We start from the raw sequence: 27,098 nt of genomic DNA, 5'->3' as shown, positions 1-27,098 counted from the left end.
TGCCTGAGCCGTGGACGGGCAGGTCCAGATAACCCAACCCCGACGCAGAGCTCAGTGGCTGTGAGTGTTCCTGAAAGATGGACTGGGGTTCTGCCTCTCCCTCGCCACCCCCCAGCTCAGGCCTCATCACCTCCCAGCTCTGCCATTCCATTCTCCATCTGGCAGCCAGAGTGATCCTATTAAAATATGTTTGATGGTGCCAGAACCCCTTTTTGCAGAGTCTTCCGTGAATCCAGATGGCCTTCAGTAGAATCTGGAAAGTACTTATTGGTTGTGAGGACCAGCGAAGGCTACTTGGAGGAGGGCGGCGTTCGTTTGGGGTTTATGCTCACATCAAACCATTACCACAGTTCCTCACACAGGTCATAGCTGGAGGTATGGTTTCTAGCAAAAGCCAGATCCCACCACCCCGCCAATCCAAAATGGGACCCACATACCATCCAACACACAGTCTGAAACACCACCATCCCCACCTCTCCCCAGCCCGTGGCTACCACCATTCTGCTTTCTGAATAGAGCTTTTTCGGGAACAATTTTAAATGTATAGAAAACATTGAGAAGATTATACAGAAAGTTCGCATGCATGCCACAGTTTCTCCTGTTACAAACATCTTATATTAGCATGGTACATTTGTTACAGTAAAGAACCAGTATTGATGTAGTATTATTAACTAAAGACCGTAGTTCATTCAGATTTCCTTAATTTTTGCCTAATGTTTTCTCCAGGTTCTCATCCAGGATATCGCATCACTTTTATTTTTATTTTTTTTGTTTGTTTGTTTTGTTTTTTGTTTTTTTTTCACGCACACACTGTATTTTATTTTTACAAGAGATAAATAAACTGACACCAAGCATTGTAAATGGATGACCACAACAAAAGCAACAATGATTGCAATTACCAAACACGAAACACACTCATACTATGTCATAATATTGACATTCAGTCCAGTAATCCTCGACTGTAACAGCTCCTTTACTTTGCAGTGAAAATTGATTTGTATACTTTTTGCCTCTGAGTCCTTGTGGGATTTTTTTTTTATTCAAACAGAAAGTCACAAAAATTATAATCATCCTCATCAGTTCACTCATTCCCATGTAATTAATTTTTTTTCGTCTTGATCTTTTGTTAGCACTTTTATGAATTCATCAGTTTTCCATTAGAGTTCTGAAAATGCTTATTCATTCAGTTCAGCAGTACAGTCAGTTACCAGAAACCTGTACTTGTCAGAGTCTTTTCCATGAATTCCTTGAAGATGAAACCCTTTTATAGGAACATTTTTGTGAAAGCATCAGAGTACACCCAGAACTGTCTGTAAATGACAAAAGACTTAAAAATGACCATGGTTAAAGATTTGATGAAAGTACATAATAATGCAATTGACAAGGAAATTTAGTTATTTCTGAGATATACATTTTAAAGTAATAACTAGAATTATGACTTACAACATTATACCAGAACATACAAGATTTTTAGATATTTATCGCATCACTTTTAGATGTCATGTTTCCTTAGGCTCCTCTTGACTGTGACAGTTTCTCAGGCTTTCTTTGTTTTTGATAACTTTGACAGTTTTGAAGAATACCAATCAATTATAATGTAGGATGCCCTCTGCTGGGATTTGTCTGATGTTTTTCTCATGATTACACTAGGTTTGTAGTTTAGGGGGAAGAAGATCACAGAAGGTACTACTCTCATCATATCATATGAAGGGTACATACTGGCAACCTGTTGTATGACTGTTGATGTTGACCGTGATCACCTGGCCAAGGTTGTGTTTGTCGGATTTCTCCATGTAAAGTTCCAGCCCCACCTGCCCTGTCCGTACTCTTTGGAGGAAAGTCACTATGCACAGCCCACATTTAAGGAATGGGGAACTATGCTCCCTCTCCTTGAGAGCAGGGTATCTACCTAAATTATTTGGAATTCTTCTGCAAGGGAGATTTGTCTCTTCTCCCTCATTTATTAATGTATTCACTAATTGTAAGTAAATTATTTATATCAGTAAGAATTCACAGATATTTATTTTATGTTTGAGTTCTAATCCCATCTACTTTATTTTATTTCTCTAATTGTTCCAGCTTTGGCCAATGAGAGCCTGGCCAGTTGGTTCCTGTGCCCCTTTCACATACCCCCATCGATGTGGGTTTGGGTGGGGATTTTTATTTTGTTTATTTATTTTTTGAGCACTTCCTTACTTTCTGGCACTACAAGATGCTCCAGGTTCATGTTGTATATTTCCTGCCCCAGTTCTAGAATCAGCTATTTCTCCAAGGAGACTTGGTCCTTTAATTGGATAATGGTATTAGAAACCAAGATCTGGGCACCAGGTTTGCTCATCGCTATTGGGGTATCATTTCTTCTAGATTCTCTTAGCTATAGAGCAAAGTAATACATGTGTATATACCAACCTGTGTATATACTCATATCTATAGCTATTTCTATATATAACCACCTGTATTAAGCTAGATGTGAGTTCTTACTGATGTCTTCAACTCTAATTCTTACCAAACGGATCATTCCCGCCTCCTTCCCTGGCTTATCTGTAAATTTCCACTCCAACAGGGAGAAACCTGGCTCCTGCCATCTAACATCCATTTATTTAATTGATCAGTTTACCTTCCTTCTTGGAAAATATTTTTCCTGGGTATAGAAATCTGGGTTGACCAATATTTTCTTTCAGAACTTTAAAGATGCCATGCCACTGTCTTATGGCCTGCCTAGTTTCTGATAAGAAATCTGCTGCAATGTTTATATTTATCCTCTTTATGCAATGTGTCCCTTTTTTACTAGCTGCCTTCAAGATCTTCTCTTTACATTCGACTTTTAGAAGTTTGACTACGATATCTAAGTATGTGTGTTTTGGAGGGGTGTGGCATTTATCCTGTTGTGATTCTTAAACTTCCTGGACCTGTGATTTGTTGTTGTTCATCAATTTTGGAAAATTCTCTTGGATGCTCTGTTCTTCCTCCCCACCCCCACTCTATTTTCTCTTTGTGTTTCAGTTTGGTGAATCTCAACTTACCTATCTCCCAAGTTCATTCATTCTTTCCTCAGCTGTGTTCAGTTTGCTGTTAAGCCTGTAAAAGGAATTCTTCATTTCTGATACCACATTTCTTATTTTTCACATTTCCATCTGTTCATGCATGCTGTCTACCTTTTCCACTAGCTCCTTTAACATATTAATCATAGTTATTCTAATGTCCCTGTCTGATGGCTCCAACATCTGTGTCACCTCACATTCTGGTTTTCTTGAATGCTTTATCTCTTGAAAATGAGTTGGGGTTTGTTCTTGTTTTTTGTGTTTCCCATAATGTTTAATCGAATACCAGACATTATGTGTAGAAGAACTGTAGAGACTGGGGGAAATAGTGTCTAGCTCCAGAAGTGGACATGCTTCATTTTTACTCATGCCATTCATGTCGAGGGTGGGAGTTGCATCAATCCAGTCAGTAGTTGAGCTGGGTTTAGGTTTTGTTGTCACCATCCTCGCCTTCAGAGCCCCACAGACTTCATGCTCCTCCAGAAGGGGGCTGCCGTTACCTGATGCTGTTTGTTGGGCCTGAGGTGCTGGAGAGTTTTTCTCATGTTCCTGCTCCACCTTCGGAGATCTCTTTGTTCTTGCCCCTTCTCAGGGGTAGACCACTGTTTCCTGTTACTCAGTGCTAGGCTCATAGGTCACAGCTCTCCTGGACAAGCCTCAGTCTTAAGTAGGGCCTGTGAGCCAGGCTCTCTCAGCATTCCTGCCCCTCCTCTGCATGGTGGCAAAACTCTGCTGTGTGTCTGTGGCAGGTCTTTGACAGGTTTCTGCTTTGTGTTGGTGCACGATCCTGGGCCTGAGAGGTTACCCACCTCTTCTTGGAACAGATATCTTTTGCTTCTGCCCTTTCCCCAGAAGCAGTGGGCGGCTCTTTGCCTGGGCTCTGGGAGTGGGAGGGTTGCCCCACCTCCCCCAGTGGCTGAAGGGTTTTGTACCAGAGAGGGGCCTGTGGAAGTGGGCAGGGTGTTGTTCCAGCCCCCAGTGGTAGCCTGCTTGCCTTCACCACCAAGAGGGGGTTCTCTCTGGCCCCAGTGTTCCTTGTAAGTACCTGGCAGAAACTCCTGGAAAAGAGCTTGCAAGTGACTGCAGATGTCCCTTGTGTCTGGGGCTCCCTGTTATTCTGAATTGTCCCACCAGCCCACACCTGACCTTTAAGAATCTATTAACATTTTAGCTGCTTTCTTCTCACCTTCTTTATGCCGACCACCTCCTCCCCATGTGTTGCCAAAGGCAGAATAGCTCGTTCCTCTTGTGTTTCCATGGTGGGGCTGTGGTCCGTCTTTGGGACTCAGTTCACCCGGTGGCCTTGGGACCCCACCTCTCCCATAGGCATAAGAAGAGTTATGCTTTTGCAGATGATATGGTTTTTTCTCCCTGTTAGGTTGGGGGCATGGTTTCCTAGCAGCTCCTACATGATAAGCGGAAGTGGAACAACTTATGTACATTTCTAATGGGTAGGATTTTATGCCCTAAACTGGGGACAGTGTCAAGGCCTGAAATTCAAGACATTTTCTCTACACACAATTTTCACCTTGTTCATTGACTTTAGAAACAACCCTGCAAAAGGTTAAGGGGCGTGTGCCCCATGGGTTAGGTGCTTGTCATTTCTAATTTTACGGGATGCTGTGCATAGGCCTGGGGGGCATGTCACCTTACGTATTGTGGATTCCCAGTGAGGGACCGACAGGGAGCTCCCGGCACACTTGTTTTTCTTGAGGGAGCACGGAGCATTTCCTTCACAGGTGCTACGGTTTTTTGGTTATTCTCTCTCAGGCCCTGCCCCGCATCCCCCACCAAGGGCGCAAGCCCACAGAGCCAGTCCGGCCTTGGGCATCTGTCACCTCTGGGTTGTTGAGGTCCGGATGCTCCAGGCGTTACGGGGGACACAGGCTAGAGTAGGAGCAGAGGCCGGGAGACAAACGGGTATCGGACGGCACAGCGAGGCCACGTGACCATCTCTATGGCGTGCAGAAAGATGGCAGTGTCAAGACCCCAGGCCCAGAGAGACTAGCCTGCTTGTAGGCAGTCCACACAGGTGGCATCCTGCAGACCCAGGCTCAACTCCTGGTCCTGCCACTGACAGGAGGTCAGATTGGGAGCAAGTCCCTTCTGGGCTGCATTTCCTCCTTTGAAGTGGAAACAATGCCACTCCTTACAGAGGAGATGAGGCGTCCTGACCATCTCCCCCTCGCCCTGCTCCTGCCCGCAGGAAAACCTACAGAAGCTGGTCCACATTGAGCACAGCGTTCGGGGCCAAGGGGATCTCCTCCAGCCAGGAAGGGTGAGTGCCACCACTGCTGCCAAGGGCAAGGGCAGGGGGCAGCCCGGCAGGCGGGCGAGGCCTTGATAAGCCCCATTGTTCAGCTGGGCTGGCCCCAGGCAGGCCTGGCTGCAGGTGCCGTTCACCCAGGAGGGTGGGGGGAGGGCAAGGGCTCTGCTGGGCTCCCCAGGCCCCCCAGCTGCCTCCCCTGGGGATTTCCGCTTTCAGGGCCTTTAAAGAAACAGTGCCATTTGGGTTCCGTGTCCCTCTGAGAAAAAGAGACACCAGTATTCTTAGTTTAGTCCAGTTGCTGGGAAATCAGGGAAACCATCTCTCAGGAACCCCAACAAAGCATTTTAAAAGTAACATTTTTGGGGATTCCCCTGGTGGCGCAGTGGTTAAGAATCCGCCTGCCAATGCAGGGGACACGGGTTCAAGCCCGGGTCTGGGAAGATGCCACGTGCCACGGAGCAACTAAGCCTGTGCGCCACAACTACTGAGCCTGCACTCTAGAGTCCGCGAGCCACAACTACTGAGCCCGCGTGCTGCAACTACTGAAGCCCTCGCACCTAGAGTCCGTGCTCTGCAACAAGAGAAACCACCGCAGTGAGAAGCCCGTGCACCGCAACGAAGAGTAGCCCCCGCTCGCCGGAACTAGAGAAAGCCCACGCACAGCCATGAAGACCCAACGCAGCCAAAAAGAAAGAAATAAATTTAGAAATAACTTTTTTTTTTTTTAAATAAATAAATTTATTTATTTATTTATTTATTGTTGGCTGCGTTGGGTCTTCGTTTCTGTGCAAGGGCTCTCTCCAGTTGCGGCGAGCGGGGGCCACTCTTCATCGCGGTGCGCAGGCCTCTCACTATCGCGGCCTCTCCTGTTGCGGAGCACAGGCTCCAGATGCGCAGGCTCAGTAGTTGTGGCTCACGGGCCTAGTTGCTCCGCGGCATGTGGGATCTTCCCAGACCAGGGCTCGAACCCGTGTCCCCTGCATTGGCAGGCGGATTCTCAACCACTGCACTACCAGGGAAGCCCCGAAATAACATTTTTTAAGAGACAAATTTACCAACTTTTAAGCTTCCAAATGGAAAACATAAAACTCAGCTCAAGAATAGTCAAAAATGTGTTTATTACCTATTCCAGTCCATGAAGGACAAGGAACAAAGGAATGAGAGATTGCACTTAGGTGTAAAATCACACCTAATGTTTTGGCCCGCGTCATCAGTTTAGTGAATATTTATTAAACATCTGTTTGTATCCTCCAGAATTGAGGGGGCTGTAGCAACTGTTCACAGGTCTTCAGCCGTTTTAGCAAACTTTCAAAGGCTCTGTTCCGATTGGACCCCTTGTGGTAGCAAACCAGCAAGCGAGTCATTGTTTGGACCACTCTGTGGCCAGAACGGTGTCTGGGGTTGGTGTAATTCAAGGTGGATGCTCCTGAAAGGCCAGGTGCCTGTCCCCAGAGCTGCTCCACCAAACACGGAGCACGTCTCCTAAGCTGGGAATTCTCCCACGAGTTGCTCTCTGGTACTCTGGGAGGCTCCGTAATTTGTTTCCCACTAAAGGGCCTCCCCCCATCCTTCTCCAGGACATAGGGGGGTGTCAGCCTGACCACGGAGGTCTGCTTCTCTCCCCACAGGAGTTTCTGAAGGAAGGAACACTGATGAAAGTAACAGGGAAAAACAGACGCCCCCGACACCTGTTTCTGGTAAGTACCTGGCCCCCATCCAGGCCCCAAGACTGTCAAGTTCTGTAAAGTGTTCTGGGGCAGTACTCAAGGACAGCTGGAAGCAAAGGGGAGACTAGACCAGAGCCTAATCCTTAGGGTGAGGATCATTCTGAATAGCCGAGCTTTCCAGAAAGCTGAGGGCTTTACAACCCATCCCTCATGTATTACTTGAATGATTTTGAGGGGAATGTTGCCAAAATTTAATTACCTAGGTGCCCATCCTAAAAGCAAGAAGTTCTTAAACCGAGAATAGCTGTTCAACTGCCTTATCTAACAAGCGAGAAAACTGAGATCCAGAAAGGAGGGTTGGCTTGGCCGGATCTCCCCGCAGGTCGGTGGCAGAGGCCCAGAAGGGAACCAGGGTTCTGACCCGAGCCCAGCCCTTTCTCCACTGTGCACAGGATGGGATATACATAACATTTTTGATGATTTACCGCCACAGTCTGGAACACCAGGGAATCTCCAGGCCTGGGGTATAGTAACATCAACCTCAGTGGCTACTGAGCTACAAGCAGCTCTTTGTCCCAGTCCTGAGACCCGGCCCCCCCTTGCCCCGCAAGTTGTTTTGCCTTTTAAGTTCTTCTCTCTGCTGGATGTAATTTTTCTCTCTGCTCCTTTGCCGTTAGCTGTCATCTCTTGTTACTGGCAGTTGTGGCTGCCCTAACAGCCTCCTTACACTTTGTTAAAATCGTGTGCAAAGTAAAAGGAGAGAGGCTCTGAGTCAGTGTGTAGGACCAGGCCGACAAAGGAAGGGCATTGGAGGAGCGGGAACAGCATAAGCAAACGTAGCGGCGGGAGGAGCGTGGTGTGTCTGGAGGAGCTCTGTGAGTCTCGTGGAGTCATTGGCTGCAGATGGGGTCTTCCATTCACGAGCTGGGTCTACACCAGGCCTCAGATAGACCCTCTGCCACTTGGGGACTGAATTCCAGAGAGGGCTCATGGTCCTGAGCAGGGGAATCCTGAGCCTGACCGAAGCGGCACGTCTGCGGCTGCCCATCAGGGTTTGGGGAACCTCTGTGGCACGTGTCCCGAGGCCCCAGCCTGGCCTCAGTGGGTCGCTCCGCTCCTCATAGAGCACAAGGGGCGCCGAGCTTAGAGGCTCTTCTCCCTCTGTTCCCTCCTCGCAGCCACCTGTCACCTCCCGTGAGAACCCCTCCCTCTGGCTGGCTGGTGCTGCAGTGCAAGGCAGGCAGCGTGGTCCTGGACCACTCATAGAGCCCTGGGTGCTCGTGGCGTTGCCATGGCAGCAGGGGCTCGAGGGGCAGCCACAGGAAGGCTGGAACTGCTGTGGTAGTGACACAGGCGGGTTCCCCAGGGTGGGCAGGGTGTGGCCACCACCAACACACTACCCTGCACACACTTGGAGGCACCCTCATTTACTCGTGACCCTGGCTCTGCCACTGATGAGCTTTGTGATCCTGGGAGGTTGTCTAGCCAGTCTGTGCCTCGGTTTCTCCCTCTGTGAAATGGGGATGATAATAACAGCAGCTGCCGGAGGGAATTGCTGGGGGATGAATTGAGATCATTCCGGGGGCTTAGCCCAGCACCTGGCCTGCCCGGGAGTGCATGTGGAATGGCCAGTAGTTCTTGTCAGTGTTAGAAGAACAGAGCCGGAAGGGGCTTTGAAGGTTCCTCTGACCCAGGGGTCGGCCTGCTGCCTGTTTTGTTCAGAAAGGTCTATTGGAACGCAGCCTCACGCATTCTTTTATGATTGTCGGTGGCTGCTTTTAGGCTGTAGCAGCTGAGTTGAGCAGTTGCAACAGAGACCATCTGGCCCACAAAAACTGAAATTTTTACTATCTGGCCCTTTACGAAAAAAATTGCCAGCCCTGGTCTATTCCAACTCTGTTTAGACAGTGAGGCCCACAGAGAGGAAGGGTTTGCTGAGGTTACACAGCAGCTCAGTGCCCAGGCTGGGTCTCCCGCACCGCCCTGGCCAGAAGCGCCAGGAGAGCTGGTGGCAGGAAAACTCACCCATTCTGTCCCCTCAGCAGACTCTGTCTGCAGGAAGAGGAGTGTAAATCCTGAGTTCTTGCTCCATTTCAGACCCCGAGATGCCTTGTCCTGTTCTATCCTCAGGACACCCCTAGTCTGCCTTGGCTCCCACGCATAGGGGCTCACTGGGGGCCACTCTCAATGATTATAGTGATGTGGGGGTGGGGATGTCCCCCGCTTGGCAGGTGAGGAGGCTGAGGCTCAGAGAGGGCAACGGCTTGTCCATAGTCACAGAGCTGCTGCAGAGCAGGGTCAGGACTGACGGCCCACAGCCCCACCCAGAGCGTGGCGTCGGCTCTTCAAGCTGTAAACTTTTAGCCAAACAGAAACACTCTCTCCGGAGGAGAAGTGACTTTCCTTATGTTTCCTCACCTCTGCCCTGCTTCGGGGCAGGAAGCTTCAGTTGTTCATTCAACAAATATTAATTGAGCACCTACTACGTTGCTGGAGGTACAGCGGTGAATAGAACACACCAGCTCCCTGTCCCCAAGGAGCTTCCCCCTTCCCTCCCTTCCTTCCTTAACTTTGCTTGGTAGAGGCTTAATTAATTAATTTTTAATATTTTATTTATTTATTTTTATTTTTGGCTGTGTTGGGTCTTAGTTGCGACACGTGGGATCTTTGCTGCGGCATGCGTGATCTTCCGTTGCGGTGCGCAGGCTTCTCTCTAGTTGTGCGGGCTTCTCTCTAGTTGAGGCGCGTGGGCTCAGTAGTTGTGGCGCGCGGGCTTAGTTGCCCCACGGCATGTGGGATCTTAGTTCCCCAAACAGGGGTTGAACCTGTGTCCCCTGCATTGGAAGGTGGATTCTTTACCACTGGACCACCAGGGAAGTCCCTGAGGCTTAATTTATATAGAGTTAAATGCATCAGTTTTAAGTGTACGTGTTAGTATGTGTTGACAATTGTATATCATCGTGTGACCACCACCTGGGTCAAGGTACAGAACATATCCAGCCCCCAGAAAGTTCCCCTGTGCCGCTTGTCAGGCACCTTCCCCCACCCCCACCCCAGGCAACCACTGGCCTTGTTTCCATCAGTATAGATTAGTTTTGCCTGCTCTGGAGCTTCATATAAATGTTGTGAAGCAGCGTGTACTCCAGAGTCTGGCTTCTTTCCCTGGCATGTGTTGGAGGTTGAGCCCTGTCATCAGGCATGTATCTGTCTGCTCTGTGGTTACTGTGTAGCTGTGAGGTGTGGATGAACCACAGTTTCTGTGTCTAGTCGCCTGTTGATGGACGTTTGGGTTGTTTTCCTTTGAGGCTGTAATGAATAAGCCTCTAGGAACATTCCCATACCTGACTTTTTGTGGGCATCTATCTGCATTTGTTCCTCCTGGGTGTCTATGTCAGAGTGGAATTGCGGGGAAGGGTGTCCCGTTTCAGCCCAGAGCGGTTTTGCTCTCCTTTGTGGGTCACGGGGAATGCAAGATGCCTCTGCTCAGTGATGCTCCAGGACACACCCAGCACAGCCTTCTGGGGCCAAGACACGTCTGATGGGGTTCCCCTCTCCCCAGATGAGTGATGTGCTCCTGTACACGTATCCCCAGAAGGATGGGAAGTACCGGCTGAAGAACGCATTGGCGGTGGCCAGCATGAAGGTAGATACCTGGGGTGGGCGGGGAAACCCCAGGGGAGGCGGAGACACAGCCCTGCTTGTGGAGCTCACAGACCAGCGGAGGTGAGGGAGCCTGGGTTGTGAGTTACAGCAGGATTCTGTTGTAGGTAGTCCAGGGGGAGTGAGGGTGAGGGAGGCCTCCTGGGAGGAGGAGGTGAGTCACTTAGAGTGGATAATATTTGGACAAATAGGGAAGGGAGAGAAGGAAGGGGGTCCTAGGAGGAGGGAAATGCATAAGGAAAGGCTTGGAGGGAGGAAACAAGCAGGTGTTTTTTTCAATTGTGGTAAAATATGCATAATATAAATTTACCATTTTAACCATTTTTAAGTATACAATTTGACAGCATCAAGTACATTCACGTTGTTGTACTGCCACTGCCACCATCCACTATCCACCCCAGAACTCTTTTCATCTTTCCAATGTGAAGCTCTGTCCCCATTAAACACTAATTCCCCATCCCCCCTCTGCTAGGCGCTGGGAGCCACCATTCTACTCTCTGTCTCTATGAATTTAGCTACTCTAGGGACCTCATATAAGTGGAATCATATGCGATATTTGTCCTTTTGTGACTGGCTTACTTCACTGAGCATAATGTTCTCAAGTCTCATCCATGTGGTAGCAAGTGTCAGAATCTCCTTCCTTTTTGAGGCTGAATAATACTCCATCGTATGTGTAGACCACACTTTGTGTACCCATCATCCATCCATGGACACTTGGGTTGCCTACACCTTTTGGCTGCTGTGAATAATGTACATGGGAGTGCAAATACCTATTCAAGTGGCAGGTATTTCTTAAATGTGAGAGAGATGCCAGCCCAGCTGGACATTCTCATGGGTGAGCTTGGAGAGAAGGGAAGGCGACACAGCTGTGACCTCACTTGCTGTAACTTGGGTCCGGAATACAGGGCTGGTTGGGAGCTGATGGGGATTCTCAATGAGCAGGAAGATTTAGGAAGTTAATTCTAGCCCAGCGTGGGGGCAGGGTCAGAGAGGGGAGCACTCAAGTGGGGGAACTGGGTGCGGGCTGTCGTTTGGGAGGGCGGAGGGACGGGAGGGAGAAAGAGCTGTAGGGGCCCTGCAGGGGCTGTCCCGCTCCTGAGGCTCCTAACCTGGAGAAGGGGAAGGGAAACACCTCGTTCAGCTGGGAGGCGGCTTCCCTTTTTGAACCAAAGCTTCCGCTCAGGAGTCTGTGACAGAGGCCATGAGGGAGGGTGGCCACTGGACAGGTACTTGTCCAGAACGATGGGTTCTAAGAGGGATGCTTGTAGCCTTCCTGGGTGTGGGCAGGTGGCCACAGAGTTGGAGTCGGCAGCCGAGCCCTCACCGTGCGTGCATGCACACACACAAACACACACACAAACACACACCCCCCATCTTCCACGTGAGAAAGTTTTGCCCTTTACAATGAGGAAACTCAGGCTCAGAGTGGGGCAGTGGCAGGACCCCTCCCGCCCCCATCCTGAGGGGCCGCTCTTGGTTTCCAGGTCAGCCGCCCTGTGATGGAGAAAGTGCCCTATGCCCTGAAGATCGAGACTTCCGAGTCCTGCCTGACCCTGTCTGCAAGGTAGGAGGAGGGGAAAGGAGGGAGGGTCTGGGGCAGAAGGGGCAGGATTTTGCTGGTGGGAACATTTGGAATAGCAGATGCTGGAAGTGTTGTCATTTTTATTTTGGTATCCTTTTGGGTAAAGGACTTTTGTCTTTTCATTATTTCTTGTCCTTTTTTGGATCACAGACCTCTTGGAGAATCTGGTAAAACTATGACTTCTCTCCCCAGAAAAAAAAATGAGCATACACATAATACTTTACATAGAATCTCAGGGGTTTCCAGAGCCCGTTGCTTAAATATAAAAATATCTCATCGTTGTAAAACCCTAAGGATTATTGGGTCTTTGCAGCAGTAAGAAAAGTTACAGCCAGTGAAAAGTGCATGGTGCACCTTAGTTCACAAAATGGTCTGTGTTTAGGCTTCCAGGTCTGGAGAGTGAGAGAAAAATAAGGAGTGAGCATTCATCATTTTACTTTCCCTGTTTGGGGGTAAGGCTTTTCTATCAGAGATGGCTGTTTTCTTTAGGCCCTCGAGCTCTGCCCCGGGGACCCCTCCTCGCTGGCTTCTGGCAGAGAAAGAGCTCCCCCCTCCCTCTTTCAGGGCAAGGCCAGGTCAAGCGGGGGGGTGGGGCTCAGAAACCAGGGAGCGGGGGCTCCTGCCAGGGGCCTCTCTGGGCACAGTAGGGGTACAGAGTTGCCCAGGTTGGGGTGTCTTCCCTCCCAGCCAGCGTGTGACCCGGGCGGCAGCAGGTCCCCTTGTGGGCGTGGTTCTGGGTGTGGGTTGGGACGTCCGGCCTGACGCACACGCTCTCTCATAGATGCGCTTTCCCATCCTCAGTGCCCAGTCCTGTGCTGAGGACACAAACTGTCTAAGCCTTGATTTGCTCAGAAGAGCCCACTTTACGAGTTGGAAAGTTATGACCTAGCAGAGCGTAACTGCTGTAATAGTAGTGATGACAAAGGTGACATGCACTGGGCACCTGCCAAGTGTCAGGCGCCTCCTCGGACCCTCAGCACCACCCTTGGAGGTGGGGCCTGCAGCTCCTCCCATGTGCAGGGAGTTGAGGCCTAGAGAGGGGTTCCACATCCATGTGAGGCAGAACTGGTGTTCAAACGCAGGACTGTGTGAGCCAGAGCACTTCTCCACTACTGTCTACTGCCTGAGGGAGTAGAAGTAGCCTTGGAAATTCTAAGGAGTGACCCCTCCGTCTGGGGAAGTGAGGGAAGGCTTCCTGGAGGAGGTGATACCTGGGTGGAATTCCATGGCCTCTCCTCTCCTTATCTCTAGGTAAAATCAGGGGCATGAGGAGGCCCAGGGTATGGTTTCCTTTTGCCCAACCGTGAAGTGAGGGTAGTGACCGGCCACGCTCAGCCCTTCAGGTGGGGTTGCCCATCTCTCCTAGGCAGAGGCACTGCTCAAGGAGCCACTGCCACTGTCAGGCCGGTCACCTTCCCGCTAGCCCCAGATACTTCACGCTGAAGCTTCCAGGGGACTCATACATCTCCTTTTAGGGACGTGGCATCTGGCTGCCCACCACCCTCCCTCCCAGGCCATACTGGTCCCTTCTTCTGGTTTGAGTCTGCACACTTAGTACGGGGTGGGAATGACATCTAGGGGGCTCTGTGAGAATTTCCACCCTGAAGCTGCTCTGGGGCAGCTCAGGCCAGGTGTGGCTCTCACCACTCAGGAGACCCTGCCAGGCTCGGAGCGGGAATGGGAAGTCTGCGTTTTGGATGAGTGAGTGGGAAGTTGTGTGGGAAACTGAGGAGGAAGATGGAGAGAGTGGGACGGTGACCGTTGCCAGCATTTATCCACCCACCCTCCCAGTGGTACCCGGCCCTCAGCCCCCCTGCCAACCTGCCCCCCTAAAGTGTGGGACCCCTTGCTTTTGCACGGTGCTGTGTCCTCGACAGAGTCCTCCACACCACACGTGTCATTTGGTCCCTACAACAGCCCTGGGAGTTAGAGGAGCAGTGTTGGATGTTCCCTTGTTACAGGCAGAGCCCGAAGACAAGTAACGTTTGGGGCTGCCTGCTCGGAAGCAGAGGTGCCGCAGTGCAAGCCTTGGCCTGTCTGGCGGGTGGCCGGGCTGGCCAGTGGGGTTTCGGGCATGGGGGAGAGAGGCTCCGGCGTCAGGGAGGGGCGGGGGCCACCAGGACGTGGTCCGCCCCCAGAGGGCGGAAGGCAGAGCCCTTGTGCGCCCCTCGCTCACTCCAGCTCGTGCCCACAGCTCCTGTGCAGAGAGGGACGAGTGGCACAGCTGTCTGAGCAGAGCCCTCCCTGAGGACTACAAGGCCCAGGCCCTGGCTGCCTTCCAGCATAGCGTGGAGGTGAGCGGGGTTTCTGGGGCGCCCGTCTCACAGACCTGGGTTTCCCTGGGGCCCCTGCACACCCACGAGGCCTCACCTCTCCTTCCGTCAGGGCCCTGGGTCCTCCCCTCGCCCGGCTCAGGGTCATCACTGCAGCCCAGAGCCTGGCACCTACGGCTCTGTTTGTAACCGAGGTCAGCTCCCTGGGGGTTGCAGGGGAGCCTGTAGAAGTGGAGTCCACCCCGCCCACACACGTACACACCCCGTACGGGGTAGGGGGGCGCCCATCCAGCTGGTCTCCTGACCCCGCTGCTTGCCCAATTCCGCTGCTCCAGATACGGGAGAGGCTGGGGGTCAGCCTGGGGGAGAGGCCCCCGACCCTAGTGCCTGTCACACACGTGATGATGTGCATGAACTGCGGCTGTGACTTCTCCCTCACCCTGAGACGCCACCACTGCCACGCCTGTGGCAAGGTGAGTCCCCGTCGGGGGCTGTGGGCGTGGGGGCGGCGTCGGGTGGGGACCGGGGGGCGTCCAGCAGCTGCTGCGTGTCGGGCCCAGAGTGGGGCATGCTCACACCAACCCTGTGAAGTTAATTCCCCTTTTACTGGTACCCTCCCACCAGGACTCCAGATCCCAGGCCCATCCCACTACACCAGCAAGCTCTCAAAAGGAAGTCGTAGCGGATGTGGTGGTTATCCTGGGATGAAAAGCATCCTGTCACGGTTAAGGGCACGGGCTCATCAGAAAAACAGATCAGCTTACAGCATGGCGATGATAGTTAGCAAAAGTGTAGTGTATATTTGAAAGTTGCTAAGAGAGTCGATCTTAAAAGTTCTCATGACAAGAAAAGAAAATTGTAACTGTATGTGGTAGATGGATGCTAACTGGACATTGTGGTGATCATTTCAGCATACAGTCTCCCTTGATATCCACAGGGCATTGGTTCTGGATCCTAGGATCCCCGTGGATACCAAAATCCGAGGATGCTCAAGCCCCTTATGAAAAATGATGTAGTAGTTGCATATAACCTACACACATCCTCCTGTATACTTTGTCATCTCTAGATCGCTTATAATGCCTAATACAATGTAAATGCTATGTGAATAGTTATAAATACAGCATGAATTCCGTGTAGACAGTGGCCAGCACACGGCAAATTCACATTTTGCTTTTGAAACTTTCTGGAATATTTTTAATGTTTTTGATCCACAGTTGGTTGAATCCGTGGATGTGGAACCCACAGACATGGAGGGCCCATTGTATATATGTATATTGAATCATTACGTTGTACACCTGAAACTAAAATAATGTTACGTATCCCTTATATCTCAATTTTTAGAAAAGAAAAACAGATAAGCACCTGCACAGAAACATAATTACTGTGCTCAGAGCACGGGGCCCCGGAGGAGGTGGGGGCGAGCGGGCAGGGGGCGCGGACACGTCGCTGTGCGCGTGCTGGGGGGGTGAGACCCTCTGACACGTCTGACACCCCCACCAGATCGTCTGCCGGAACTGCTCAAGGAACAAGTACCCTCTGAAGTACCTCAAGGACCGCATGGCCAAGGTGTGTGACGGCTGCTACGGGGAGCTGAAGAAGAGGGGCGGGGACATCCCAGGCCTGATGAGAGGTACCGGGGACCGCCCTCCCTTTCTTCCCCACGTGGCTTCTCCCAACCACCTTCCTGGGGAGGCTCTGAACAAAAGCAGCCCTCAAGGAGGAAACCATTTCCCCAAACGTTGGTTCTGTAGAAAGTGCATAGGTGCACCCAGAAGAAGGGTTCCACGGACAGCTAAGTTTGGGAAACGCTGGGTCCACACGTCTGTGGCGAGGACGGTTGGCCGGCGCTCACGTCTGCTCTGCGTAGCGGCCCTCTCTGCAGGCCTGTGTTCCGTGGGGCCTTTTTGCAATAAGGATGACGAGATGGAGAGCAGAGGCATCGTGGTCGCGGAGGGGCTGAGGGTCCTCCAGTAAAGGAGCCCGAGGCAGCTGAGCTGGCCCGTGAGAGCCCGTGCGCAGGGGACAGGCTTCGGCAGAGCAGGGTCAGCTGGAAGGAAAGCAGGTGGATCCTGGGCCTAAAACCAAACTCTCCCTCCCCCACCCTCCGGGGCCACCTGAGGCCATCGGGAGGACAGCCCAGCCTCATGGAGACTCAGAGAAGAGGGGCTAGCCAGCACTCAGGGAAGGCCTGCCCCCAGCCCCGCCTTTGTGTTAGCAGAGGGGGCTGTGCCCGTCTTTCTGGTCACACTGAACCGCCCCAGTGAAGCTGGGTCCCATCTCGGGAGGGACGGGAGCTCAGATTTTACAGACACGTGGCTTCCGTGCCCTTCCGCGTGGACGCTCACCTCCCTTCCGGCGCTTGTCTTGCTGCAGGGCGGCCGGTGAGCATGAGCTTCCCCCTGTCCTCTGCCCGCTTCTCGAGTAGCGCCTTCTCGTCCGTCTTTCAGAGCATCAACCCCTCAGCCTTCAAGAAGCAGAAGAAAGTCCCTTCGGCACTGACCGAGGTAAGGCAGGTGGGGCTACCTGCGTGGGAGGCTGCGGATTTAGAAGTTTCCCGGTCCTTCTCAGTGGACAGGGACGGACCCCCGCCCAAGCCGGACCAGGCTCTTCAGGACAAAGACGATCCCTAATGGGAGGCGTCCTGACTCACGCTAACAAAGGCAGCCCTGAAGCACAGGCCCGTCTCCTGGGTGACCGAGAAGACACCTGTTGGTGGCAGAGGACAGGAGCCCAAGTGGTTGTAGGTGGTGCTAGGAGACATCTCTCCCATCCTTCTCTGCACCTCTCCCCCCAGCCTAGACCTAGTCCCCAGGGTTACTGCACAGATCGCCCGGGCACTTGGGTCTAAAGCCGTTCGTCTTGGCTCAGGTCTCCCACGTCAGCCCTACCCTGCCCCCTGCCCCCGCCCCCGCCCCCGAGCATTGCACCATTCTCTCACCCTGGGGGTCCCACACGGACTCAGGTGGTGAGCCTCCTAAAGGTCGTGGGGCTCTTTGCAGGAAACCTCAGAATTAGCTAAACTCAATTCCATTCTGGAAACAGGACCAGATTACATGTCTGTATTCTAATCACAACCACAAACAAATGTGTGCCATGAATATACATGCTGTCAAAAGAAGAGTGATCAGCTGTTTCCAAGTTTTTTCATTAATATTCATTATTGAGTAGCAGGTGGTAAGGGCTTAAAAAAGTGTTAGGGATGCGAATTTTAAATGAGTACAGTTCTGTCCATTAACTTAATTCCTTTTGCATTTTAAAAATCTTGTAAATAACACATATGTGGTAAAAATTTTTTCACAACACAAAAGACTATATGATCAAAAGTGAGTTTCTCTCCCTCCCCAGACTCCTTCAGTCCCACCCCTCAAAGGTAACCACCATCAGGTTTCTTATGGACCCTTCCAGAAATTTTTGTGCATATACATAATAAAGATAGACGATCATAGATCCTTTTTTTTACCCGAAAGATGATATACTGGGTCCTCTGTACATTTCTTCCAGTTAATTTATCTTCGATATCATTATTTCACAGTAGTTCATACACATAAATCTCACACTTCTTACATCTTGTGGCTGTCTCATCATTTATTTAACTAGTCCCTTTCCACAGATTGAGAAAAGATCACCCTCTCACTCCCACTGTGGTGTCTGCATGAGCTGAGCTCATAGAACCTGAGTGTTCTGTGGGTGCAGAGTTCGAGAACCATTCTCACTCTGTGGGCATCAGGGCACTATGATCCTGGTGCTGTGTGGATCTGCCCCAGCCAGGTTGGCAGTTTTTGCCCGAAGTGACAACCTTTTTGTTATTCAGCGAAGACTTCACCGTGGGCTCTGCAGCAGCCCCAGAAGAAATGGGCGCCCGTCTCCCTCCGCCCCTCTCCTCTTCCCCCAGGAGCTCCACCTCGGCAGGGAGATCTGCTTCCCATGGGAAGGTCTGCAGGAATGCTGCCCCTGGAGCATCTGTCAGGGAGGGAGATCGCAGAGTCGGTTTCCCTGACGTGTTCTGTCCATTCTGCCTTTCTCACTCTGGGAGCTGCTCCAGCAGGTCAAGTGTGGGGAGAGAAGTCGAGTCTGGTGTTAGGAGTCCTGGGACCCGGAGAGGGGCAGGTTCCTTTCCTGGTACTTCTCAAAACACCCGGCTGGTTGTAGCTTCCTCTCCCTACACTGAAGTTAGCTGACCTTCAGAACATTTGCTGAGAGATCTGAGTTCTTACCCTTCTTCAACTAAGTCAGGATTTGACCTTTGGTAGATCCCTCCATTCCTCTGGGCCTCAGTTTCCCCACCTGTAAAATGAGAAAGTCAGATGAAATTATTTCAAAACCTGGCTTTATTGCTCTCATAGTAAGGTGAATATTTATGGAGCACTTAACTGTGGGTCAGGCACTGTACCTTACAGGTACCCGTCTTACGTCACTTAGTTCCAGTTTTACTAGTAAGGACACTGAGACTTAGAGGAAGTAAGTGGCCTGACATTACCCTTCTAGTAGCTGGTAGAGCCTGTGCTGGAGCCCTAGGTTGGTCCTACTCCAAGCCTGTGTTCTTAGCCCCCATATGAAGCCTGTTCAACAGACCACAACCACTACTACTACTACTTAGAGGAGTTAACAAACTCATTAGGCAGGAGATCATAAAACCTTTCAGGTTAACAGTACAGAAGGGATCCCCTCTTAAATATAAGAAAGAAATAAGCTGAAAAGTATAAGAATCAATTTTAGAAGGAAGAAACTTTCCCCCAAATATCTGCAGTTTTGTAATTTGGGGGCTTGGGGGTTGAGGGCAGGGAACCAGGAATCTGAATCTCCACCAGGGGGCAGCACTCCTGCAGGCAGTTTTTGATTCCTGTGTCTAGGGCCCGCAAATCCTGTCAGTAAATCCTGTCTCTCAGACGTGGTACAGTTTTGCTGCCTTTGAGGTGCTGGATGGATTCCGAGATCATCCAAGTCTCAGATTCCAAAGCAGTATAAACACCCTGCCAGCGGGTCTGCAGTGTCATTTTGGCTCTGTGTAAACCGTGTCTACTACCTGGTGCCCTGATCGCCCTGCTTCCCTCTGCCAGGTGGCCGCCTCCGGAGAGGGCTCCGCCATCAGCGGCTATCTCAGCCGTTGTAAGAAAGGGAAGAGGCACTGGAAGAAGCTCTGGTTTGTCATCAAAGGCAAAGTGCTCTACACCTACATGGCCAGTGAGGTAGTGTGGTTCCTGCTTTCTCTCCTCTCCCGTGAGGGCCCGTGGGTTAAGCTCGTGCCTCAGACTGTCTATGTGGGGTGTGCACTGCGCCTCGCCAGAGGGCGCTGTGAGTCCTGCATCTGGTTCCCACGTCAGTTCCCACGTCGGTCAGGTGTTTACTGAAGGACGCCGTGTGGATATGCAGCCATGCGTCCATTTCCAATCTGAGTAATTTACCTTTTCTTTGTGGGGCTAAGGCGGTACAGCAGGCAGACCTGTGCAGCATAGCATTTGGATATCACAGCCCCAGCATCCAGGACAAGCTGGCACTCCCTAAAAGAGAGCTCCTTTCTGTTCTCCACTTCAGTTGTTTGAGACAAAATTCAGCAGCTTGGAGGAAGCTACCATACTTACTTACTTACTTACTTATTTATTTATGGTTGCATCGGGTCTTAGTTGCGGCATGCAGGATCTTCATTGCAGCGCATGGGCTTCTCTCTAGTTGTGGCGCATGGGCTCCAGGGCGCTTGGGCTCAGTAGTTGTGGCACATGGGCTTAGTTGCCCCATGGCATGTGGGATCTTAGTTCCCCAACCAGGGATCGAACCCGCGTCCCCTGCATTGGAAGGCGGATTCTTAACCACTGGACCACCAGGGAAGTCCCACTTCTTTACTTTTTGTCTGTGCATTTGTCAGGGAACTGTATTGCCTCGTGGTAACTCTTCTGCTAAGTAAAACTTAAGTTTATATATATATATATCATAGAACATCTTACATTTACGTCTACTAAAATATCGGAGAGAGGGCCTTGCTCAAGCCTGCTTGTGGAGTAGATAGGTGTGAGCTTGGCTGTACAGCAGGGGGCGCTCTGGTCCTGGCCCAGGCTGAACCTGTGGGATAATGTGAAAGATTTCCGTGTCCAGGCCCCACCATCTGATGGTTTCCACAGGCGAAATCCGCTTTGAAAATGGGACTTAAATGCATTCTGCCCAGCTGCACAGGGTAGGTGCTTTACCCACAAGGATGTGCACATCAGCACAGGGCTGGCCCTTCTCCCCTGACCGCAGATGCTGGCAACCGGGCAGAAGGCACTGCCTTCTTCCGGGCATAAAGCTTCCCTCATGAGGGGCCTGCAGCTGTGCCGGCTGCAGTCAGCCCCATCCTCAGGGATCCCAGAGGCCAGGAGGGACGCAGACACACAGAGGGGACCCACTGTGGGCCTGAGTGACTTGGGCACTGTGTGAGGCAAGCCCTCCCTGAGGGGGCCTTTCACTTACGGGTCCACAGATGGGGCTCTCCGTGCTGAGGAGAATGTGGATCTTTCTGGAACAAACTGAAATGTGCTGCAACCCAGGGCGGCATCTTCCTAAGTAGGCATTCCACAGGACACTCGCAGGGGCCCTCTGAGAACTGGGCTCTGAGAGAACCCTGAGTAGACAGTTTGTGGGACTTCCTCACAGTAGTGCTTTTGAGTCTCTAACGAACAAGGGCGTGTTGTGGGTCCCCAGGATGTGGAGAGTCCCAAGGTGGCCTGACAGCAGGCCCTTCCTCACAGAGCATCTCATGGAAAACACACTTGGGGAAGAAATGCTGGCTTAGACAGATGAACAAAGGCTAGTGATAATTAACCAACCACCAAAGAGAGTGGATCCTGTTTGAGAATGGAAAACCCAGAGGCCCCGGGTCCTGAGCAACAGTTGTCATGGAAGTGAGAGTGTGGGTTAATTTTAAAAGACAGATTTAAGTATGCTTCCAAAGCCACTTCTTCGGAGAGAGGAACTTGTACAGTTTCTCAGTAAGCCTAAACCAGTGACAGGACCAAGCTTTCAAATTCCATCAAAGAAAAAGATTTGATGAAATGGATAGCCAGTTTTCACTGTCTACACTACCATGAACCCCGTCATGTACCCTGAGGTAACGCAAAGCAGATGTAACTTGCTCTCAGTAACAGTCCTGGGAGAGAGTGACTGTCAGAAATATATAGGAATCTTTTAAATTTTTTCCAATATTTTATTATTTAGTTAATATATTTATTATTATTATGTTTAAAAAATTTCAAACATAAAGAAATGTTGAAGGAATTTTACAGTGAACTGTCTTATAACCATCAACTAGATTATACAATTAACATTTTATTATACTTCCTTAAACAAATATCTATCTATTCATCTCTCATCCATCTTACTTTTTGATGCTTTTCAAGTATACTTCCCCCTAAGAGTTCAATATTTCTGTATCTTTTTTTTCTTTTGAGGTACAATTTATATATAATGAAGTACACAAATCTTAAGGATACTATCTGTTGAGTTTTGACTAATGAATACCCCTGTAAATCCCCATCTCACCCCTATCCCCAGAGGCAACACACTGTTTTGATTTTTTTCCTACTGTACATTAGTTATCTCTTTTAGATCTTCATACAAATGGAATCATGTGTGACTTCTTCCACTCAGCATGTTTTTGAGATTCATTCGTGTTGTTGCATACAGTAGTAGGTCATTTCTTTTATGACTGAGTAGTAGGTCCATTTTGTGAATATACCAGTTTGTTTGGTCCATTCACCAGTTGAAGGACATTTGAGTTGTTTCCAATTTGAGGCGGTTATGAATAAAGCCAGTTTAAACTTTTGCATACAGGTTTTTGTGTGAAAATAGGTTTTTATTTCACCTTGGGTGAATACCTAGGATTGGAATTTCTGGATCACAGAAGGGTATATATTTGGCTTTTAAGGAACTAGCAGACATTTTTCCAGAATGGTGTAGCGTTTAACAGTCCCTGCAACAGTGTAGGTAAATTTGGGAGTTCTGGTTGTTCCATGTGTTTGTCGGCACTTGGTATTGTCAATCTTTAATTTAGCCATTCTGGTGAGGGTGTAGTAGTATCTTAATGCGGTTTTAATTTAGATTTCCCTAGTGACTAATGATATTTTTCATGTGTCTGTTGGCTATATATATATTTCTCTTTGAGAAGTGTCTGTTCAGATCTCTTGCCCATTTTTTAGAGTAGATTGTTTGTTATTGAGTTACAGGAATTCTTTCTGTACCTTGGCTACCAGTCTTTTATCAGATAAATGTTTTGTGAATATTCTTTCCCAGTCTGTGGCTTGTCTGTTCATTTTTTTAAATGAATGAATTAATCGATCAATCTTTTGGTGAACAGAAGTTTATAACTTTAATGAGGTCAATTAATGTTTTCTTTTTTGGCTATTGCTTTCATGTCCTAAGAAACTTCCGACTACTGTAAGTCACAAAGTTATTTTCCCCATATTTCCTTTTGAAAACTTTACTGTTTTAGCTTTTACATTTAGGTCTATCTCAAATTAATTTTTGTGTATGGTGTGAGATAGGGGTCAAGGCTCATTTTTTCCCCTATGGATATCCAGTTGTTCCAGCACCATTTGTTGAAAAGACTTTCCTTTCCGTATTGGATTATTTTGGTGTCTTTATTAAATATTAAATGACTAAGTGTGGGTCTATTTCTGGGCTCCCTATTCTGTTTTACTGATATATTTACCAAACCTTATGCCAATACCATACTGTCTGTCTTATTACTATAACTTTATATAGTAAGCCGTAAGTCAGGTCGTGTAAGTCCTCCAACTTTGTTCTTTTTAGAGGTTTCAGTACAATTTTGAATTTAATTGGTAAGGGTGAGCGTCCTCTTGCTTTGTCTCAATCTTAAGGGAAAAGCATTCACTATTTCGCTCTTAAATATGATGTTACTGGTAGGTATTTTATAGATGCCCTTTGTCAGATTAAGGAAGTTCCCTTCTATTCCTAGTTTGCTATGAGTTTTTATCATGAATGGATGTTGAATTTTGTCAAAAGTTTTTTCTGATCTAGCAGTCTTTTTTTTTTTTTAAACATCTTTATTGGAGTATAATTGCTTTACAATGGTGTGTTAGTTTCTGCTGTATAATAAAAATATGGAACGCTTCACAAATTTACGTGTCATCCTGGCTCAGGGGCAGTCTTTGAAAATTGATTCCCTTTTAGACACAAACTCTACTCCCCCTCCTCCTCCTCCCACAATCATTCTAATGTGCTTAACTAATTATATATCTTTGTTTATGTGTGATTTTATAAAGCTGTATTCTTTATGAACATGTATTTTTACATAAATATGTGTGTATAAAAATATCTTTATATATATATAAAAAGCTCTTTCTTTTTCCACGAAGCACTGTGATTTTAAGATCCATCTGTGTTCTCTGGGTACATCTCACCGAATTGTTAGCAGCTCTATAGCACGAACACCCTGAGTGCTCCATATTGAAGCACTGTGAAAGAGGGCCTGGGGGATGAGTACAGAATACGTTAACAAGGGTAACACTAGAAATCTGAGTCACTGATAAATCAAGTCAGTGGAAAGAATGTGGAGTTTTAGAAAGTGGTCACGAGTCCAAACACTGGCTCTGCCCCTTACTCGCTGTGTGATCTTGGGGAGTTATTTACCTTCTTTGAGCCTCAGTTTCTTCTTAGAATGGGGGTGACACCTTCTATGATTGTTACGAACATTAAACAAGATAATGTGAAAGTGAAAGTGCCTGGACCCTAAATGCTGTCACAAAATGTTAAGTTTCTTTTCCTCCTCGTGACTGGTGCTGGCGGGGAAGTGGGAGTGAAGAGTATGTGTGTGATAATTGCACCGTTGCCAGAGATGCCCCACACAGAGGGGCTCGTCATGCATGTTACATTGGAAGCATCGGTGATTGCTAAGCTGCTGACTGGGTATCTTGCCGTGTTTAACATCAGTTTTCCCTCTGCCTCTCTGCAGGACACAGTGGCCTTGGAGAGCATGCCCCTCCTAGGTTTCACCATTGCGCCAGAAAAGGAGGAGGGCAGCAGCGAAGTAGGACCTATTTTTCACCTTTACCACAAGAAAACCCTATTTTATAGCTTCAAAGCAGAGGATACCAATTCGGCTCAGAGGTACCAAAATAACTAGTCGTGCGTCTCCTTGCCTCTCTCTCAGAAGGGAACGAGCTGTCACCCTGGGCTTTGGCTTCTGTTCTTCTCCATCCATCCTGTCCTTTCAAGTCCCCTCGGGCCACAGCAGAACAGCAGATTTAAATTCACAGGCAGACCTCGGACATATTGCGGGCTCGGTTCCAGACCACCGCAATAAAGCGAATGTTGAAGCAAAGCGAGTCACAAACTTTTTGGTTGGCCAGTGCATAAAAAGTTATGTTTATACTGTAGTCTGCTACCGCTGCAATAGCATTACGTCTAAAAAAATGTACATACCTTAATTTGAAAAAACTGTACTGCTAAAAAATGCTAACCATCATCCGAGCCTTCAACAAGTCATGATGTTTTTGTAATAGTAACATCAAAGATCACTGGTCACAGATCACCATAACAAATACAGTAACAATGGAAAAGTTTGGAATATTGTGAGAACTGCCAAAATATGATACAGAGACACAAACTGAGCAAATACTGTTGGAAAAATGGTGCTGCTAGACTTGCTGGACATAGGGTTTCCACAAACCTTCAATTTATAGAAAATGCAGTATCTCCGAGCACAGTAAAGCAAAGCACAATAAAACGAGGTCTGCCTGTATTATGACTCATTCATACAGGTGTGCATTGATTCAGCAACCTTTGCACTGTACTCTAGGCGTTTTGCTAAATGCTAGGGAAACAAATATAGTAGGACACGGTTGCTGACCTCAGGCTAATAATAACGTAGTCTCATCATTCACGGGTTCCGTGACCAGAGTTCCAGGCAGAGCCTCAACACCAAGTGTCCCCTCTCTTCTGCGTTGCAGGTGGATCGAAGCCATGGAAGATGCAAGTGTGTTATAGCAGTTATCAAGCACGTGGACTCAGAGTACACTCTTAGGTTGATGCGTGGACCCTTCCAGAAGCCAATCTGTGTCTCCACTCATCCGGACACACATCTCGATTCAGCATGGGGCCTGACCTTGTTTGCTGTAACCCCTCTCTCGCACCTTCACAAGTGGAACCCTTAAGGGATATTTATGGACCTTTTCTGTCTTCGTGTTTTCCACCCCCGCCCCAGGCATAAACTATTTCCTTTTCCAGTAGTGAGGTAAAATTTAGTAACATGAAGATGTGGAAACCAATAGAGAAGTACATTTTAGAAATGCAAGCTTTTTAGTAGAAACAAGCTTTTACAATTTTTACTTCTGGTAAACATGATGACCTTTCACGTTGTTGATGTCGGTGCCTCAGGTGAAATGAGAAACAACCAGCGAATAACAGCTACTCTCATCAAAAGCACTTTATTGTTTTACTGAGCAACAACCTCCAGTTTTATTTTTTCCAAGGGATTTACTTAAGTAAATGGTAGATGGAGTCCTGTGGACTAATTTGCCACCAGTACTGGCTGTGGCGCAAGGAGGCGACACCAGGAGGGTCTCCCTTACCACGGAGGGTGCAGGGCCACGTGGCACTGGAGCACAAGGGGAGGACTCTCTCCTCCAAGTGCCCACTCGACCTGCAGACCGACAGGGCTTCCGAAAGGAGGTACTCCGTCCTCCCCACGGCGGTCCTAACACCAGAGTAGTGCGGGAAACTCCGCTGCTGGCAGATCCGGCCCCTGCCTCCGGAGGTCACTGCAGACCCTCCGAAGAGACAGGGGTCTGCTTTAATTTATTGTGTGCCTTCCTGAGTTTACCCCGCACAAGCTGATGTCGGTATGCTTGTGAGAACTGTTCTTGTTTCCGACACGGTGATCCTTCTGCTGTATTCCTGAAGCCTTGAAAGAGATAAAAGGAGAGAAAACAAGATGCAATCAGAAGGTGAATTCGTGGTCTTGGCCAGTGGCTCTGGACACAGTGAGGGAGCACAGAAGTAGTGGCTTGAAGATCCTCTCTGGGCGCCTGGGGCTCAGTCACCTCCCCGCTGATGACTGCTCCTCACGATGCTGGACGTGTTTTTACATAAAGCAGAGTGGTGGGGGGACTCCTTGTTACTCTCATCGAAATAAAAAACAATCATCACATTTTCTGATGTCCTGTCCCCATCTTCCTGCTGCCCTGTCCCCTAAAAAAGGCATTTGCCTGACAAACATTTTGTAAAAATCACCATCTCCAGGAGTTATTTACATTAAATATTTTTAGGGGAATTTTTTTTTTCTAGTTTTCAGTTCTTTTAAAATGTTTGGTTAAACATTTAATTAATGATTCAAACTAAGTGATTAGAGAGGCCTTCTTATTAATTTTTGAGGACTTTCATTTTCATCGTCAGACATATTGAAATGGGCCTTCTAGACCCTTTGAGCCTTTAGAAAGCACAGCAAGACTTCAGCACAAGGAAGTGGGCGCTTCTCCCACCTGCCCGTGCCACTGCCTGTTGTCAGTTTCTGAGCTCCGGGTAGAATTACGTCTGGAAGTCATCTGGAAGGCCTCTTTTACTGTATAACATCCTATTTCTGATACTCTGTAAAGAAGATGTGATAGGGCTTTTATTCTC

The 27,098-nt window shown here is 48.9% G+C and overlaps 1 protein-coding gene across 1 annotated transcript in view; it reads left to right on the top strand.

The window, feature by feature from the left end:
* The window catches only part of FGD5 (FYVE, RhoGEF and PH domain containing 5), a 115,046-nt gene extending 88,345 nt beyond the window's left edge, over window positions 1–26,701 (top strand). The window contains exons 11-21 of the mRNA XM_061197318.1: window positions 5,248–5,319; window positions 6,939–7,007; window positions 10,537–10,620; window positions 12,122–12,201; window positions 14,414–14,513; window positions 14,828–14,965; window positions 15,993–16,122; window positions 16,866–16,996; window positions 19,550–19,678; window positions 24,433–24,587; window positions 25,430–26,701. Of these exons, the coding sequence (XP_061053301.1) occupies window positions 5,248–5,319; window positions 6,939–7,007; window positions 10,537–10,620; window positions 12,122–12,201; window positions 14,414–14,513; window positions 14,828–14,965; window positions 15,993–16,122; window positions 16,866–16,996; window positions 19,550–19,678; window positions 24,433–24,587; window positions 25,430–25,466 (1,125 nt within the window). The 3' untranslated portion in view covers window positions 25,467–26,701. The remainder of the gene's footprint in view (window positions 1–5,247; window positions 5,320–6,938; window positions 7,008–10,536; window positions 10,621–12,121; window positions 12,202–14,413; window positions 14,514–14,827; window positions 14,966–15,992; window positions 16,123–16,865; window positions 16,997–19,549; window positions 19,679–24,432; window positions 24,588–25,429) is intronic.
* The last annotated feature ends 397 nt before the right edge of the window (window positions 26,702–27,098 follow it).

The sequence above is a fragment of the Eubalaena glacialis genome, chromosome 7 (genome assembly GCF_028564815.1).
Source record: "Eubalaena glacialis isolate mEubGla1 chromosome 7, mEubGla1.1.hap2.+ XY, whole genome shotgun sequence".
NCBI classification, from domain to species: domain Eukaryota; kingdom Metazoa; phylum Chordata; class Mammalia; order Artiodactyla; family Balaenidae; genus Eubalaena; species Eubalaena glacialis.
Note: the sequence above shows the minus strand (reverse complement) of the source record. Positions and strands in the feature narration are given on the sequence as shown.